General features: G+C 39.7%; 1 protein-coding gene and 1 long non-coding RNA gene across 2 annotated transcripts; both read left to right on the forward strand.

Moving 5' to 3' along the window:
- The first annotated feature begins 3445 nt into the window (after nucleotides 1-3445).
- LOC148130082 (radial spoke head protein 6 homolog A-like) lies at nucleotides 3446-10950 on the forward strand. The gene is given in 7 exon segments (XM_087969086.1): nucleotides 3446-3487; nucleotides 5419-5986; nucleotides 5989-6070; nucleotides 8239-8476; nucleotides 9857-10383; nucleotides 10385-10458; nucleotides 10461-10950. Coding segments are annotated over 7 exon segments (1743 nt in total). The 3' UTR covers nucleotides 10673-10950.
- Nucleotides 10951-15052: 4102 nt separating this feature from the next.
- On the forward strand, nucleotides 15053-18815 carry LOC148130083 (uncharacterized). Its single transcript, XR_015750194.1, has 4 exons — nucleotides 15053-15125; nucleotides 16787-16884; nucleotides 18574-18663; nucleotides 18728-18815. It is a non-coding gene; the product is annotated as an uncharacterized LOC148130083 (long non-coding RNA).
- The last annotated feature ends 316 nt before the right edge of the window (nucleotides 18816-19131 follow it).

The raw sequence follows: 19131 nt of genomic DNA on the forward strand, positions 1-19131 counted from the left end.
AGTCTCTGCTTTCCCAAATATATGATGTTCCCAAATCCATTCTAGTTCTTAAATAGGTTTCCTGAGAGAATATGTTTTATCCAACTTTTTTAGTTGAAAAGAACAGATGATAGAAAAATTAGTTCATCAATGAGGCAGACTTTGACAAATCATGACATTTTGATTTAAAATAAATCTATAGGATGACGCTTATAAATCTGTGGTTGCAGGAAACATGATATTGGGTAATCTCTGCCCTATAAAAATAAAGAGTATTTTCCCAATAAATGCATGAAATGGCACCGGGTTACCTATTAGAAGTATGTAAATATAGAACACTCAGCTCTGCCTTTACTTCTCGTTTTCAATTCCTTCAGTCTTCCTTCAAATGAGTTATCTTCTTTTACCTTAAATAACCTTCTTCCTGTTCTCTGAATCTTATTCTCTCTTTTTAAAAAACTTTTTAAAAGACAATGTGTGAAAAAGGGAGCTTACCAGAAAGGGGAAATATTTTTCTAATAGTTTTACACATTACTAGATTCCAGCTGTCTGATGAAATGGATAACCAAGGTCCTAGTGATATGACCCCCTCCTAATAAGGATTTGGGCTTAATATACTTAATACACTTTTAGAGATGCTGAATAAAACCCAAATGGATGAAGACAGATGACGTCAGCTATGATTAGTTGTGGCATCTTTTAGGTCTTCAGGTATAATTCTTTTTTCAATTAATGACATAGATGTTGAAAGGGTAGCTTTATTAAGATCCACTTCTATCGTATTGATCTACAATCTGAACCCCAACTCAAAAGACTCTTCTTGTTTTCATCAAGTGGGTCAGAATTCAATTTGTGCTTAATTCTCCAGTTAAACTCATTAGGAAATCATGTTTTAATTTGTTTAGACAGTATTGGTAGTATTTTTAAAGAATTTTCTGTACTGAAATATTAATGTTATTGGGCTAGAAGCAACCTTCCTCCTTTGGATAATTTAGAAGGGCTCAAAATATATTTATTTTTCTCAGGCCTTTTAATGCCACCATTTTAGAATTTGTGTTTAATATCCATTCTCATTATTCCTCTTATTCTACATTTCATGGAGATCAGTGGTGTTTTATTGCATCTTGTAAATCGCCAAAAGTTGTTAAAGGAATAGGCAACTTACAGCTTTTTCAAATATATAATGTGGATGAGATGCAAATCCATGCACCTAAAATGAATTTAAAAGTAGACAGTTAGCTGGTGCATAATCTCTTTTAGTATCCCAAGTTGATGGTGAAGCTTCTATCTTCTCCATTCAAAATCAATCCAGATTCTATTCTAAATTGGCTCTTTTGTTCTAGCAGGCAGCTGTACTGACTATCAGCCCCCTCGAGAAGAATGGCTTCCTGCCTTAGTCCTAATAGCATTTCCACAGGTGGAAGGGACGTTGAGTGGCTGCATTAGTTTTTTCTATGTTCAGCTGCACCACAGTTGCCATTTAATTTCATCAGCCATTGCAAGGTGTGTATGTGTAAGACTGAGCCTGCATCACACAAGAGGACTGTTCTTAAAATAGGTAAGTAATTGATCTTAGCAATTCATTTTTGTTAAAGTTTAAGATTCTAATTGCATTTTAAGTGTATCTGTCTTTAGCAGATAGACAATGTTTCTACAGCAAGAGAAGCTTTAAGTTTCTTTTCTATGATCTTGGGAACATAATTGACATAATTGTTTCCCTTCATGGAAAGTGGAGAATATATGAAAACAAGTCCTATTATTAAAACAAAAACAAAACTGCCTTGTATGTCCTACTCACTTTGTGCTTCTCCCAGCAGGCCCAAAATGGAAAACTGAAGCTTTGACCTCCAAAAATTGTCCCTTCTACTCTGGAATAATACTTGCATCTGTCTCTGGCCCAAGTTATTATTATTTTTTATTTATCGCAAAACTCCCACAGATAAGCATTTCAGCACTTAACTAGTACTATCTTACAAAATAAGAAAAAGAAACTTTGCTTTAATTGCTTTTTAAAAATGCCCAAACCTTTCAACCTATACCATGTTCTTCAGCAATTATAAATATTTAACCAGGGAGAACCCAAATCAATGGATTGATGTCTGTTCTAAATACCTTAATTCAGTTTCTTGAGAGAATAATTTGTGGTTTTCATAAGTTGGGGTGAAGCAATAACAAATCTAAGAAAATTGAAATCCAATCATACTATGCAATAAGGAGATTTTATTCTGAAGAACAAAAGCTCTTTTCTCAAGGGTAGACTATGGAGAAAACGGGCTGCAGGAATTTGGTTTTATAACAGGACTGGTCCTTTGTGTGAACTTGGGGTTTATGTACATGTTGGTCTCAATGTGTCCTTCCTATGCAATTCAGGATGCCCCTGTTTTGAGCTCTGATCCTGTGTGAAATGTGGAAGAGGTAGGAACTTTGCCCTCAGATAGGTAGGCTCCATCTCTGGCGTCTCCCCACCCCACTCTGAGGGAATTCCTGTCTTCCCAGGGAGCCAGTGAGGTACCAAGAAAGGAGGGGAGGCAGATCGGAGATCTTTGAAGCTTCTAACAGTGGTAAAAGCACATTGAATCAACGGTTTAATTATTTTAAAGCTCATTTGTCAAGAGATTGACTGAGCTACGGCTCATATACTTAGTCCTTTACAAACCATGCCTCAAAGATAATTTAGAGCCTTTTAAAACCTTATCTTCAGTTCTATTATAGTAACAAGGAAAATAAGTTAGATCCAATGGAGCATCGGTTGGAAATTAAGAACTAAATTATTATAATTATTTATTCCACTGATATTAACAGACACTATATAAGGTGGTTTCTACACAATGAAAAACCGAACAATCATTTCCAAAGATGCGAATCCCACTTTTTATATCATCCAATAAAATTATGGTGTTTAACCCTCTCATCCCTATTAATTAACACTGAATAAAGAGTAAGGACATTTTTAACTATATGAAAGAATCTCATGTAATGATAGCAATTTCCTCAAATAATTAAAGAATGGCATTTCTACATGTTGGTCTGTCTTCTCTCCTGCTTTAACCATTCACTTACAGTTGCTCTTCTCACACAGGTTTGCCTTAGCGCAGACAGAAAGGCAGGAACATAGAGGAAATTTTATCTTATAGACATTAAGGCAGGAATGTGGGATAAGATAGGTATCCCACATTTTACCTTCCTACAAATGTTAAAGTTTAATTTATTCAGAAGCATCTGAATAAATTAAAGATATGACAATTTTCTCCATAAGAAATCTAAGAAATATGGGGGGAAATTATCATCTTACAGAATTGCTTCCTACACCCTTCATAATAAGATTCTTTATTTGATTAACCTGTTTAGATCAGGGCTGTCAAACTCGTGGCCTGTGGGCCGGATGCATCACGTGCTGGCCACGCCCCACCTAGTTTAGCAAAGGGGGGGAAAGTCCCGATATGTCATGTGACAATGCCATGACAACATGAGTGTGACACCCCGTTTAGTTTATAGCAGACAACAAAGAGTAGGAATTAATCCGTCAACATTTTATACCGTACCATAAATTCTTTGAAGTGGCTGCTTCCAACAACCAACCTTCAACACAATTTTCTGGCTAAGTAACTAAAATGATTTGACCAACTTTGAGTATAACTTCATTTATTCAGGGCAGACACTATCCCTGAATCATTTTCCAAAGGTGATTTTATACTTTTTCAAATAATTTCAGAAAGATACATTTCTTCTCATTTTAAAAAGAAGCCTAGAAATAAAGAGAAGGAAATATATTTTCTTTCCCAAATTGATTAAGAGATTTTATGTAAGAATAACCCTATTGGGGGGAGGGGGGGGATTTTCACAATAGACTATAACAGTACTTTCATGTACATTTCATCCCATGGTAATACTTCACTTGTATTTCTATAACAGAACACATTATTTTCACTTTAAAACTATCCTACCACATTCAACATTTTGTCCACGGATGCAGTTACATTATTTTGTTTCTTGTTTGAATTTTACACCAGAAAACATCATTGGAATACAGCTGCCATCTGCTGGATACATGACTTGCTATATTTTTCTATCAGTTTCTGAGAATGTTTTCAAGTCAACCTGATAGCCATATCAACCATATATTATGCCAATCTATTTTCATGTACATTGCCCTCTTTGAACTTGGGGTCCATTAATCTCCTGCCAAATGGTTAGACTGTCACCATTGGTCTTAGTTGTAGTGTCCGGGGGTGTCCAACCTTGGCAACTTTTAAGATTTGTGGACTTCTATTCCCAGAATTCTCTAGCCAGTGTGGCTGGCTGAGAAATTCTGGGAGTTCAAGTCCACAAGTTGTCAAGGTCCACAAGTTGTCAAGGTTGGGCACCTCTGTTGTAGAATATTTCCTCCCCACTCCGGACTGTCGAGCAAAAGAGGAAATGCCATTTCCTTTATAAATTAAAAGTATTGCATTACAGTGGAAAATAGTTTAGTCTTTTCTAATATACTTACTGGTAAGTCTGGCAGGTAACTCAATATGTCATTTTATAAAAATTCTCTTTACGTTTAGAGCATAATGTAAATTTTAGTCCATTTAGCCAAGTTTTTTTTATTATTGTTCCATTTGCATATTGTAAGCAAAGTTTTGGCCCCTTTATCATACATTATTCTACTCCTTTTTCTCTCTCATATGTCAACAAAACATACATTTTATGTATATTTCATATCATACATCATACATTTTTAGATACATTACAAATCATACATTTTAGCAATAACATTAGCATATCTGTAGCACCTAATTCAGTATCATCATTCGATTAATAGTTGACTGGAAACTCCTTGCAGAGTTTTTGCATGAAATGGGGAAAATGCACTTGTAACAGATGGTTTTAATGATTAAAAATGGTCAATAGAAAACAGAGCTTTTTGTAACCAGAGTCTAAGAGATAATTTTATTATATCTGCTACAGAAGAAATCAGAAGCTTCTTTCTATCTTTTTATTGTTTCTCTCTGCACTTTTTAAAGTTTTCCTTCTTTCTCCCTTTATTAGTGTTGTTTTTATGTTTTCTTTAAAACATTTTAAAAAAAAAGACAGTGATGTCCGGTCAACGAAGCAATCTGGACCATGCTCACAAAACAAACTCGACAATCCTGGGCAGGGGTCTCCAACCTTAGCAACTTTAAGACTTATGGACTTCAACTCCCAGAATTCCTCAGCCAGCGACTTTAAGACTTATGGACTTCAACTCCTAGAATTCCTGGCTGAGGAATTCTGGGAGTTGAAGTCCACAAGACTTAAAGTTGGCAAGGTTAGACACCCCTGTCCTGGGGGATCTGGCTTCACGCCTTGGTTAAGCACAGCAACTGAATTTCCACACAGTGGCTGAACAACGCCCGGCAGACCCGCCCAACACGGTTTCCCAAGGCGACCACTGGAGGCGCTCTTCTTCCTCGTTAGGAGCGTCGCAGCCAATCCGCTTTCCCTAGCAACGGTGCCCGGTTGACCTTAGCAACGCTTGGCGCAAACTGCAAAAGGCAAAGCGTTTCGGCCAGGCGAAGCGCGAAATCTTGCGCTCGCCCACTTTTGCCAAATGGAAGAACCCCCCGAAGACCAGCCAGGGACCCCAACGTGCCTGATGTGGACGGGGTCCCCCGTGAAGAGAGTCAGCCGCTGGGTCCGGCTCCGGTGCAGCCCCAGCGAAGCGCCGTCTACCAGCCTGAGCAGCCTCGGCTGAGAGTCTACGACCAGCAGCAGGAAGGCCGAGGCAACGTCTACCAGCCCCAGCAAGCCAGAGGCGCCCTCTTTCAATCGAGGGGCACCATGGCGGATTCGAGGGCCGGCGTGTCTTGGCAGCAGCTGCCGCAGCAGCCACCCAGCTTCCTGGATCAGAGGCCAGGGACCACTTTCCCAACCTCGGCATCCAGGAGCAGCCAGATCCTGCAGTCGGACAGTCACGGCCCTTATCAGCCCCAGGAACCTGGCTACCTGTCCCAGCTGGGGATGATGAGTTTATACGAAGACCAAATTCGGATCCGGGTCCTCGGGCTCTGGCGATAAAGAATGCCAAAGCCTACCTGTTGCGAACCAGCGTCAAAACTGGCGTCAGCTTGTGAGTAGTAGAGGAATGGAACCAAAAACTGCCTCGGCCAGGAAACCTGCACCCGCAGGTGCCAGTGATTCTCGGGCAGGGCTGTGTTAATGCCTGGGCCTGATGGGCACTTGCCCCTGGGCCCCATACTAATCTGTGTACATCGGGGGTCCCCAAACGTGGCAACTTTAAGACATGTGGACTTCAACTTCCCAGAATTGAACTGGGAGTTGAAGTCCACATGTCTTAAAGTTGCCAAGTTTGGAGACCTCTGGTGTACGTTAACCCTTCAATCCACCTTGCGTCATATAAATAGAGCAAGCTATTGCTTACATTTTACTGAGTTTTAAAAAAATTAATACTAACCTGCAAATATATGTTTCATTGTATTGACCGTTTTTATTTCCTGTGAGTAGTTGTCATAGGGGCCTCAGTACACTGCTTTGCCCGGGCCCCTTAATGCTGTTAAGACAGCCCTGTTCATGGGGAAAGAAAAAAAAGAAACAAGATTAATTGCAGGCAGTGTTGGGTTTGCCTACTACACTCCGTTTAACTTTTGTGGTTGTGGGAAGCCGGCCATTGTGAGTTTTTGAGCAACGGCAGTCCAACCAGAGTTTAACGTTTGAACCAATGGGTACATTTTAGAGCTGGATTGGGAAGCGGACCTCACACAAAAAATAAGAAATTTATACTTATGCGATTGCTGCTGCAGAAGCCCGATAAGACACTAGATGGCAGCAAAGAGATAGAGGAAACTCCAGCCTTTTAAGTCAAAACCCTGATATTTGCAACTCGGATCTGATAAATTTGCAGAACCTGTAACTCCAAAAGTTACAGAAGTTGATCTCATTTATCTCCAAACTCTTTCTTTATTTAAAAATATTACTCCGTCCCAGCTTTAAAGATTATAAATGAGCACTGAGCTTTTAAATTAATCCAAGCTGAATAATAGTTTCCAGAATTGTCATTGGATTAGTTTGCTTGAGTAAAACCTGAGTTGTGTGGCCTGTTTTTAAAATTGATACATTTCATAAGTCTACTATACCTGGGTAGCAAATATTTGCATCATTGCTAAATGACAGCAAAGAACTTTCAGTATCCTTTTACTGATACCTAGATTTTTGACACTCTAAATTTATTATGGCATACTTGAGGATTATGCTGTAACAAATTTAGCTCACTTCATTGGATGCATCAACCTTAAGAAATGGATTACAGACCACAAAGGCTTGTATCACTATTTATTTACAATTACATGGATATTCTGTGTTTTGTACAGGACTCAACACTGTACATAATGCTCCCACTTTTTGTTCTCCTTTTGAGATCAGTTGGACTGGGACAAAATTTCTATCCAAACGTCACCCCATGCTTCTGTGATGGAGGATGAACTAAAAGTTAGTCCTCCATCCTCTGAGCCCAGCATCTTGTTGATAATAAAGTTTGTAACATCTTCAGGTGTCATAGGTCTTCTCTGACAATGATTGGTTTTAAAGCTAATGAAGTAGCATGGGAGAGGAATGAGCCAGTGATTGGTGGTCCTAGTTGGTCAATAGCAATTCTTTTTCATAATTACATAGGTGTTATGTCTCACCTTCACAGGATAGATGAGAAGTCCCAACTCCGACCAAATACAAGCAGACAAGAAGATTCAGTATTTACTGAGTTAAATTCCTTGAGCTGGCTATGTTTTTGGCAGTATCTCACACGTTGCCTGCCAAGTCCAACGAGATAACAGGAACATAAATCACTAGAGCTTTCCAGAAACAAGATACAACGAATCTCCACAGAAAAATTCACACTTTGTCCCGTGCGAAGTTCCTAGAGCAAACACACCCACTTTTATTCCCTGTGGGGTGTGTCACTAACTCAGCTCAGTCTCTGATTCGTCCACGCCTCCTGCGCTGCATCTCACACTTCCTCCTGCGACGTTGCCTAGCATCAAGCCAGCATTCGTCTGCTTGATTCTCTGTCACAGGCTGCTCCAATATGCCCTCCTCCTCCTCCTGATTAGCCTCATGCTGTCCCTCTCGGTTATCTGCCGAAACCTGAGGCATAATCAGGGAGGAAGGCATTGCCGAAAAGGAAGGTCCTGGGGAGGAAGGCATTCCCAATTCCACTTCCTCCTCATCTTCTGAATCCTCTTCCTCTAAGAATGCAGACTCAGGACTCGGAGCCACAACACATAGGTATGACCATCTTTCTGACATGTTGGCAAAGATTCTGGAAGAGCGGCCTGAAAATCCAGCAGATATAATCGAGAACATCAGTAAGGATATAAAGTGTGCTCGATTCCAAAAGAAATTGGACACCCTCCGAGATAAATTTGAAAAACATCCAACATTTGAATTGGCTGAAATGTACAAAACTCTGTTCCAAAAGGCAGGTGGTGGAGATGGCGCAGATCAAAAACCAGAAGAGGAATTGGTGAGTCAGTCCAATAAAATAGTCCTTCACTTATAAGCACAATTGAGCCCAAAATTTATATAGCTAAGTAAAACATTTGCTAAGTGAATTTTGCTCCATTTTGCCCTATTTTATGGGGCATGTACATGCTGCATGGTTGTAGAAAGGAGATAAACAGACAAACCTTATACAGGTATTCCTTGATGTACAGACACAATTGAGTCCAAAATTTCCATTTTTTTAAAAAAAAGTTTTTATTTCTTAAGACAAACGTATACAAACAAAACATAAAAACATAAAACCATCTTCCATTTTATATACATACAATGTGTCAGTTGGTTACAAATCTTTTGTGTTATCCTTTTGTAGTCATTACTCACAGTTTATATCAATTTTCATATTGTCAAACTAACATATGCTTATATATTTATCAGTTATTAATCATCCATGACTAAACTATTTATTCCATCATTTTATACGAGATATTCCAAATTTTATTTTAAAATTTATGTTACACTTTCATCTAATGGTTATATATGTCTATATTATATTTTATATCAATCTATTAAATTTCTATTACAAAATTATCTAGTCTATTACATTACAAAATTTCCATTGTTAAGTGAGACATTTGTTAAGTGAGTTTTCCCCCATTTTACTGTTGTTAAGTGAATCACTGGAGTTGTTAAATTAGTAACACAGTTGTTAAGACAATCTGGCTTCCCTGTTGACTTTGTCAGGGGATTGCAGAAGGTGGTCACATGACCCCAAGACACTGCAGGCATCATAAATCAACCATCATAAATATGAACCAATTGCCAAGCATCCAAATTTTGATCATGTGACTACAGGACGCTACAATGGTCATAGGTGTGAAGAATGGTCATAAGTCACTTTTTTCCAGTGCTGTTATAACTTCAAACGGTCACTACACGAACAGTTGTAAGTCAAGTATCAGTATATCTCAAGCAGATGCATATTCATTCACAGATATATTACACAAATAATTAGGGATGGAGATAATTTCATCAACCATTTGATAGAATTTGTACCATGGGTTGGTCATAAGTTTCATAAACTATTTGGTATGTTTGTACCATGCTGGTTAGCTTGATCAAAAGCAGGTTATCTGCTACTCCAATTAACTCTATATTCAGGTAGTAGACTATATTCAGGTAGCATTGTACTCTTGCGCGCAGTAATTTTTCAGACTATTCACTGCAACGAACATTACATGGGAGGAAAATGTCAAGGCTATGTATTACTTGTGAGTGAATCCTATTAAATTCAGTGCTAATTTATAAGTATGTTTAGGATTGCTCCAGTAGGAATAAATGCTTAGATATATAGTAAAACACTATTCCATGATTATGCTTCCTAATTGAAGGTTTTCCTCTTTAGCCAGAAACTCCTCTACCCAATGTAATGGAGACAGCTTACTATTTTGAACAGGCTGGAATTGGTTTGAGCTCAGAAGAATACTATCACATATTCCTTGCCCTCAAACAACTGGTTGCCACTCATCCAATCCAAACATGTCGCTTCTGGGGCAAACTCTTAGGTATTGAAGCCAACTATATTGTAGCTGAAGTTGAATTCCGTGAAGGAGAAGAAGAGGAAGAAGCAGAGGAAGAAGAAACTGCCGAGGAAGGACTAAAAGAGGGAATTGAGGCCAGGGATGAAGAAGATGAAGAAAAAGATGAGCCACCAAAACCCAACTACAAGCCACCACCCGTAATCCCAAAAGAAGATTATCGGACCGGTGCTAATAAATACACTTATTATGTTTGCAATGAACCAGGCAAACCTTGGATGAAATTACCCCAGGTGACTCCAGCTCAGATCATGAACGCCAGGAAAATTAAGAAGTTCTTAGTGGGAAAGTTAGATGCTGCCGTTGTGTGCTATCCACCTTTCCCAGGCAATGAATCTGAGGGCTCAGATTGCCCGCATTTCAGCGGCAACACAGGTCACTCCACTCGGGTTTTATCAGTTTGGAGAAGAAGAGACGAAGAAGAAGAAGGCGGAGCTGGAAGAGACAATTATGAAGAAAATCCTGACTTTGAACCCATTCCTGTGCCAGAGATGTTGGATACCCTTTCCAACTGGGTGCATCATGTACAGAATATTTTAAAACAGGTATGCTTAACAAAATCTGCACTTGTTGCTAAGTGGTGTCAAAAAAAAAAAAAAATCAGAACCCCAGAACAGCTTTAGTGCTATCAATTACAACTCTAGTAATTTTTATTTTCTTAACACATTTCAGAAAAAAAAACATCTTCCGTAATTTTTCCCATCATTAAAATTAATGAACAAGGATAGAAAGCTTTATTGGTGGTGGCCTCCCTGATAATATAAGTGTTTTACATGATCAATAAAAACATAAGAAAACTAATTCAAAATAACCTGTTTTCTGTTTGTGTTCTCCAAGCATTCATACTAAAAAGCATCAGAAATGGTATAATGCTGGAAATAACACAATATACTTTTGTCAAAAAGCCACCTGTTCCCTAATCTGTCAGTATTTATGTATATAGATCTTTCTATTGATATAATCTGCCTCTCACCTTTTACCTGCATTACACAGCTAATAATATGAGACAGGTGTAAGATTTTGATAGGAAATAAGGACAAGACAATCAGCTTTACTTTATTGAACCATGCTGTGTAGTTTATTTAACCTCTGGGATTAGATATATATGGATGTTCCTGGAAATTGACTATGCCCGTTCTGAAAGCAATGAAAATATTATCAGAATGATGGCAATAGGATAATAATTGTACATTCGTATGATGGTTTTACATAATTATCTTTAATGTAGTTAAATGTAGTAATACATAATGCAGTTAATGTAGATATTACATGTATAGTATAGTATAGTATAGTATAGTATAGTATAGTATAGTATAGTATAGTATAGTATAGTATAGTATAGTATATGTATATGTACGCTGCTCAAAAAAATAAAGGGAACACTTAAACAACACAATGTAACTCCAAGTCAATCACACTTCTGTGAAATCAAACTGTCCACTTAGGTAGCAACACTGATTGACAATCAATTTCACATACTGTTGTGCAAATGGAATAGACAACAGGTGGAAAGCAGAGGCAGTTAGCAAGACATCCCCAATAAAGGAGTGGTTCTGCAGGCGGTGACCACAGACCACTTCTCAGTTCCTATGCTTTCTGGCTGATGGTTTGGTCACTTTTGAATGCTGGTGGCGCTTTCACTCTAGTGGTAGCATGAGACGGAGTCTACAACCCACACAAATGGCTCAGGTAGTGCAGCTCATCCAGGATGGTACATCAATGCGAGCTGTGGCAAGAAAGTTTGCTGTGTCTGTCAGTGTAGTGTTCAGAGCATGGAGGCGCTACCAGGAGACAGGCCAGTACATCAGGAGACGTGGAGGAGGCCGTAGGAGGGCAACAACCCATCATCAGGACCGCTACCTCCGCCTTTGTGCAAGGAGGGACAGGAGGAGCACTGCCAGAGCCCTGCAAAATGACCTCCAGCGGGCCACAAATGTGCATGTGGCTGTTCAAACAGTCAGAAACAGACTCCATGAGGGTGGTATGAGGGCCTGACGTCCACAGGTGGGGGTTGTGCTTACAGCCCAACACAGTGCAGGACGTTTGGCATTTGCCAGAGAACACCAAGATTGGCAAATTTGCCACTGGCGCCCTGTGCTCTTCACAGATGAAAGCAGGTTCACACTGGACAGATGTGACAGGGTCTGGAGACGCCGTGGAGAATGTTCTGCTGCCTGCAACATCCTCCAGCATGACAGGTTTGGCAGTGGGTCAGTAATGGTGTGGGGTGGCATTTCTTTAGGGGGCCGCACAGCCCTCCATGTGCTCGCCAGAGGTAACCTGACTGCCATTAGGTACCGAGATGAGATCCTCAGACCCCTTGTGAGACCATATGCTGTGCCAGAATGGTTTTTTCTTCATCCTGATTGGTTGGGAGTCTTGGTCTGATTGGTCCCAACCAATCAGGATGAAGAAAAAACCATTCTGGCACAGCAGTAGGCTAGCCCCAAATTTAAAACAGAAACGTCTGTGAAAGTCTGACTCACAGACGAACGCAATACAGAAGCCTGATGGTGGCAGATGAGATTCTGTCGAAACGTTGCTACAACTTTAATAATGTTAATAACTTTTAATAATGTTAGAGTCTTCTGCTTTTTGTTTTAGGAAATTTGATAACATTTACATTGGCTGGGGTCACAAATACAGTCCAGAAAATTTCAACCCTACATTGCCACCTCCAGTGCAGCTCGAATATATTATTGGACCTGAAGTCACTGAAGGCCTTGATCCAACTGTGGAAGAAGAGATGACACTCAAGGTTGCCCAAGAGGAGGCACTGGAAGCAGAAGAAATGGAAGAAATGGAGGAAGAGGAAGACGAGGATGATTAAATTCTGTTATAGTTTTGTTAAGGATAAACTTTTTTACAAATGTATTCTAATACTGTATTCTGTAAAATACATTGATGGTTTGTAGTAACTTTGATGAGTAAATCAAAAATAAAACTCTGAAAGTTTTTTGTTTTGTTTTTTTTAAAAAGAAAGCAGTTTGAAATAGCAATAAATCTCAATTTTGAATGAAATTTGTTTCCAGCAGTTGTGATGTATCACCAAGATGAAAAAGAGTAATGTTTAATAGCTTATTAACTATTTTATTTCAACAAGGAAACAATTTATTAAATATGGTACTGGTGGCAATCTTAGATAACTCACAAACCTTGCTTAAAGCCAGATGCAGTAAGACAAAATGGCGATACTGTATGTTCATAAGCCAGTTTTTCACAAATATGAGATGTCAATACCATCCATGTTAATTCCAAAGAAAACATATTTTACACAAATACTTGCCATCCTTATTTTCCAACCTCGTCATCTTGAACATATACATCTTTGCCCTTCCTTCCTTTCTTTTTCTTTTCTTCCAAAGGCAATACATAATCAATCATAGCCATATTTAATTTTTGATTTCTTTACAAGGTTACTTCAGATTAATAGAGTTGGAAGGGACCTTGTAAGTCAGGGGTGTCAAACTCAAGGCCCAGGGGCAAATCCAGCCCATGGGGTGCTTAGATCTCGCCCAGGGGACTGCCCTGGAAAGAGTGAAGAACTGGCCCGCAGTGCCTCTGCCAGCGAAAACGGACCTCCCGAGCTCCATTTTCACTGGCCGAAGGTTGCAGGAGGCCATTGCAGCCCAAAATGGAGTTCAGGAGCCTGGTTTTGCTGGCAGAGTGCTCGGGCCACCACAGGCGCCCCCAACACAAGCCATGTCAAGCTGGCACTACCCACTCCGGGCCTCCAAGATCAAACCCAACCCTGATGCAGCCCTCAATGAAATCAAGTTTAACACTCCTGTTGTAGGTCATCTAGTCCAACCCCCGCTCCAGCAGGAGACCCTACACTATTTCTGATAGATGGCAGTCCAATCTTTTCTTGAAAGCTTCCAGTGATGAAGCTCCCACAACATCCGAAAGCAGCTTCTGTTCCATGGGTTGATTGCTCTCACTGGCAGAAAACTTCTCCTCATTTCCAGATTGACTCTCTCCTTGCTCCATTTCCATCTGTTGGAAGAAATATCAGTTCCAAGCGGGGGGAAAGACCCCGGAAACGTGGAGGTGGGGGCCCAACAGAGGGTATATAACGAAGGGTCTCTCGGCCCCTTGGCCCTTCTTTTCCTTCACCCAACATCCTGAAGCACCTGATGGTCCTTTTCACTTTGACGCTCCAAGCCATGGGGTCCTGTCCATCCTGAAAGCATCTTTCCAAGCAGCCTCCACGTTTCCAGTGTCTTTTTCCCCACTTGGAACTGAATCCCGAAGGATATTTCTTCCAACACATCCATCACCTGGACTACCACACTTTGTATTTCCCTCCCCCCCCTCCCCCATCTCATTACAACCGCATTTCCATCTGACCCGTTTATGCTGATGCAACCGATTGGGGCCTTCGGGGTCTCTTTCATCCCGCAACCCCAGATTCACGCTTGGCCGTGGTCAGTGGGAGCACCGTGGTTTGATTTAGCGAACCACGATGCTTCCCCTGACCATGGCTAGAGCCTGGTCCATGAACGCAGCCATTGTTTCCAATTTGGCAGCTGACCAAAGAAGCGGAGACACGACCGGGACCCCGGGCTCGTTTTGCAGGGTTTAAACCGAAGGCCTCCTTCAGCCAATCGGCGTCCGCTTTCGCGGTTCTTCGGCCTTCTAAGGCCCGCCTTTTTAACTCTATCCCCAACCGCCGGTTTTTTTGTTTTTTAAAGGCAAATAATACGAAATATAGATAGATATACATATATCGCCACTCATTTTTCACGTTTCTCCTTCCTGGAAGAAAAGCGACCGGAATCCATACCGCATGGACTTCTCCTCTAATAATGATTAATTCCATCCCGTTTCTTCCTTTTACAGGAGGTTGGATCCATTCGCCCTTGGCGACCCACCCACCCCTCTCTGGAATAATGGTTCAGTCCGCCTTGGGAGGAACTTGGTCTTGCCTCGCCAACCGACCAATCGGAAGCGCCCTGGGAGAAAATTTAAATACGGAGGCTCCGTTGGAAAAAGAAAAGACCTTTAGAAGCCAGGCGGCGGGAGGGAAGAAGGGGGCGTTACCGTTTGCGTGAGAGTGCGGCCGCTCATTGCGAGGTGGTTTTAGTTTTATTAGTATTATTATGGTTAGATAGGGGTTGCCTTTTTTTTTCTGATTTGCTCTTTCGGGGTCTTTCGGGGTCGCCAGTTTTGTAGCTCCGCTTTTCCTCCAGTTCAATGTAGCATTTGTAGTACGGAGCTTATGAAAATAAGTTAAATGGAGAGACAGAAGGAAGGAACTGACTTTATCTAATCTAATGTATATAAGGAGGGAATAAATCCTACACCCCCATCCTCCTTCCAGGGGTCAGTATAGTGAAATGTTTAATATTAAACTGTGATCTGAATGTCTGTAGGGATTCTCAGTCCTTCAGGTCTTGGTTGTCCCAAAGGTGCTTTTTCAGGAGGTGTTGAGGTTATTCCCCATTAGGAGAATGAGCGCATACAGGGAGACGTATTTGAGAGAAGTGTTGGAATAATACACAGTACACAGATACACTGTAGAGTAAATGTGGGTTTTTACTTCCAGAAAGGTTTAAGCAAAGTCCAAAATAAGCAGTCCAAAGTCATTCACAAGTTGAATCAGTCAGTTTTCAATCCAGGGATAATCCAATAACAAATTCCAGTGTCAAAAACAGTTCAGTATCAGACTTACATTAAATCCAATAATATCAGTCAATTAGAAGAAATGGAGCAAGGGCAATACTTTCCAACAGAAGGAAACAGAGAGACTCACTCAGACACTCTTCTGAGACTAAGACTAAACAACCCAGGTTTCTGGCTCCATCTTATGGCTGTTTGAGAAACCACACCCAATTGCATGGTCTTGCATTCCCTTAAAGATATAGTACTAAAATGTTTATCCTGGTTTATATATTTCTAACCCAAATACCTGTTAGATGACTCATATTCCTAACAGGAGGCAACTGAACTTTCTGGTTTTTTTCTTTTGAAGACGTCTCACTGCTATGATCTGAATGATTTGGATTCAGGTTTGACCTGTCTGTTCTATCTCGTTTTCCTGAAAAGGCTTCTCTGTCTGAAATGCACTCATTATGGAGAAAATCTATCTGGTTACTAAGAATCAGCATGGACTTGATGGTGCCTAATCAATCTGAAGTGCACCAGAAGAGTCCTAATTTCCATTATTTATTTTATTTATCGAATTTATATTGCTGTCTATTCGCCCATGGCGACTCGAGGCGGCTTACAGAATGTAAAACCATATTTAAAATAAAAAACAATAAAAACTAACAAAAAGAATCAAATAAATTAATAAAGTACAATAGAACAAAACCTGGGGGGGGGGGGGAAATCACCCCCCCAACTCCCACCCCCTGCCCCGACGACAACAGATCACATGAGCCATTTGATGGTCTCCATCCCACTCTGGGTTCCCCAGGCCCGCTGGCAGAACCAGGTCTTCAGTGCTTTCCGGAAGAGTATTAGAGTGGGGGCCATTCTAATCTCTAAGAATAATAAATAACAATAATCTTATTCCCATTTATAATTGGGTAAAACTCTACTCTTTCTCATGTTAGTTTACATACCAGCTGAGAGAGTGGTATGCATTTTTTGATTTCAGAAACTACAAACGTGTGTGGATGAGATCCACAAATTGTTAACACTCATCAAGGGGCATATTAATTTTTAAGGAAAAGGTTTCTCTTTATTCCTGAAATAATCTAATGACCTGAAAACCCGATTCATTCTTTCAGAGAAAATGAAGATCTTGTTGATGAAAAAGGACAGGTTTCATGGAAAAGTGAAGACTGCACTGTATCACAAATAGATGGAACCAACTCGTTTGTCTTTGGTAAGCTCTTGATAACTCCTGATATGTGTATTTGTGTGGTTTTCAGCATGAGTATATGTAAAGTAATAGGAGAATTTACGAATGGAATGTCTTGATTAATTAAAATGCCATACTAAATGTAGTAACTAACCTTCTTGATCTTTGTGCATTTTATATGTGTATAGCAGATGCATACTGGTGTTTTTTTTAGGAGAAGCATTGACTATCATTCTTTGTTTTGGTAATCTGTAATCCAATCTGTTTTTCTGGTGGCTAAAGATAGCATATATGATGGGAAGATATCACTGTTCTTTCTATGCCCAGAACAGTGACTCTTGTAAATGTATGAATGAATAATAATTCTTTGACTTATTCAATTGCAGTGCATGCATTGCTACATCTTCTGTAACTAATTGTTCATGTTACATTCAATATTACCTTTCATTTTTACCTCCAAGAAGTAACTGTTTTTTGAATTTATTAGCTCTAAAAACCAGGAGACTATGAATTCTAGATTTGACTAGGGCACAAAAATTGTTTGGGTGTCATTGGCCTTGTCACTTTTTCATAGCCCAATCCATCTCACAGTGTTGTTGAGAAAAGATTAGTAGATAGATAGGATCAGTAGGTTTGCCTACTGATGACAAAAGAAAGGCGAGACAAAAAGCTAATTTATCAAAAAGATGAGTAATTTTCTCTATTGATGCTTAAGCACAGAAGAGCCTGTCTTGGAATATGGTAGATTTTTACAGAGGCCATTATTTTGGTGATATATTTGTTATTTTTCTCTTTGCTGGGCAACCTAGTTGTCTCTTGAGTTTTGCCAATTAACATCATAACTTGCTATGATTGTTGTTCCATAGTTCTGTTTTCAGTAAATTTTTAAAATTACAAATGAGATTTTCCTGTTTAAGTTTTTATCTTTTTCGGATTTTCTGCTCTCTTATTTTTCAGCAGTTCCTTTTCTGGAAATTTTCGTATCTTAATTTTTGTTCTTCTGTCTTTGGTGAATTTTCTTACATCTTCATTTTTCCACAGAAAAATGAATATAGTGCATTTCCAGGTTATACTCAGAATAAAAAACTTTATGTATAACCATTAAATAGGATACTATATGAAGGATAATACTTGTGATTCAGCATAAGCCAAATAACTATACAAATGCTAATACCTATCGTACAGCTCATTCCCAATTGTTGTTCATTATTGGCATGATACATCCTCAAGCAATTGGTTTGACTGTGCAAAGTTGCTTCAGCTTACAAAATACTGGCAGTCATTGATTTACCACAATTGAGCCCAAGGTTTGTTTTTAAGGAAGACAAGTGAGTTTTGCTCCATTTTACGACGTTCCTTGCCACAGTAAATCACTACGGTTGTTAAGTTAGTAACATAGTTAAGTGAATGTGGCTTCCCCATTGACTTTGCTCGTTAGAAGATCACAAAAAGTGATCACATGATCCCAGGACACTGCAACTGTCATAAATATGAGTCAGTTGTCAGGTGTCCAAATTTTTGATCCTGTGGAGATGCTGCAAAGGTAAGTGTGAAAAATGGTCATAAGTTGAGTTTTTCAGTGTCATTGTAACTTCAAATAGTCACTAAATGAATGGTTGTAAATTGAGGAATACCTATACCTATACCTTCCTGGTGATTTTTCAGGGACTGGGCACGGTGTCTACAAATTAAACTTTTTGCTTTCTTTTGAAGATCGTGTGTTCCACTCTAACAACAGTACAAAGGAAGTCTACCAAGGTGTGACTGCTTCTATTATCAAGTCGGCAGTTCAAGGATATAATGGTACTTTGAATAATAACCTTCTTGTGTATATTTGTGCATTTATTCTCTTGCTACTTCTTTTTAGGCACTATTGTTGCTTACGGTCAGACAGCTTCTGGCAAAACGTACACAACATTGGGTACCAAAGATGGGCCAGGTATCCTACCAATGGCAATTGACGATGTTTTTAGTACATTCTGTGGAGTAAGTGATTCTACTGAATGTTTCTATTTCAGCTAACCAATGCTTTTGCCGAAATGGATATGACTGATATTGAAAATGCAGCTGAGTTCCTAGCCTCTCGTGTCAGCATTTTTCAGGCTGTATGTCATGATTGCCATCCCAGAGGCTACAAGAAAATGGAAGAAAATGAAGTTCAGAGTCTGAAAGTTTGTGACATGCATCATTCAAGAAACTGGACAATTAATGAGTTTTTAGAACAGGGACGCTTTCAAGGGGCATGCTAACTGATGGATTTGGCCTGTTGGC

The sequence above is a fragment of the Notechis scutatus genome, chromosome 6 (genome assembly GCF_049901735.1).
Source record: "Notechis scutatus isolate UNSWTSFEM ecotype Mainland chromosome 6, rNotScu1.2, whole genome shotgun sequence".
Classification (NCBI taxonomy): domain Eukaryota; kingdom Metazoa; phylum Chordata; class Lepidosauria; order Squamata; family Elapidae; genus Notechis; species Notechis scutatus.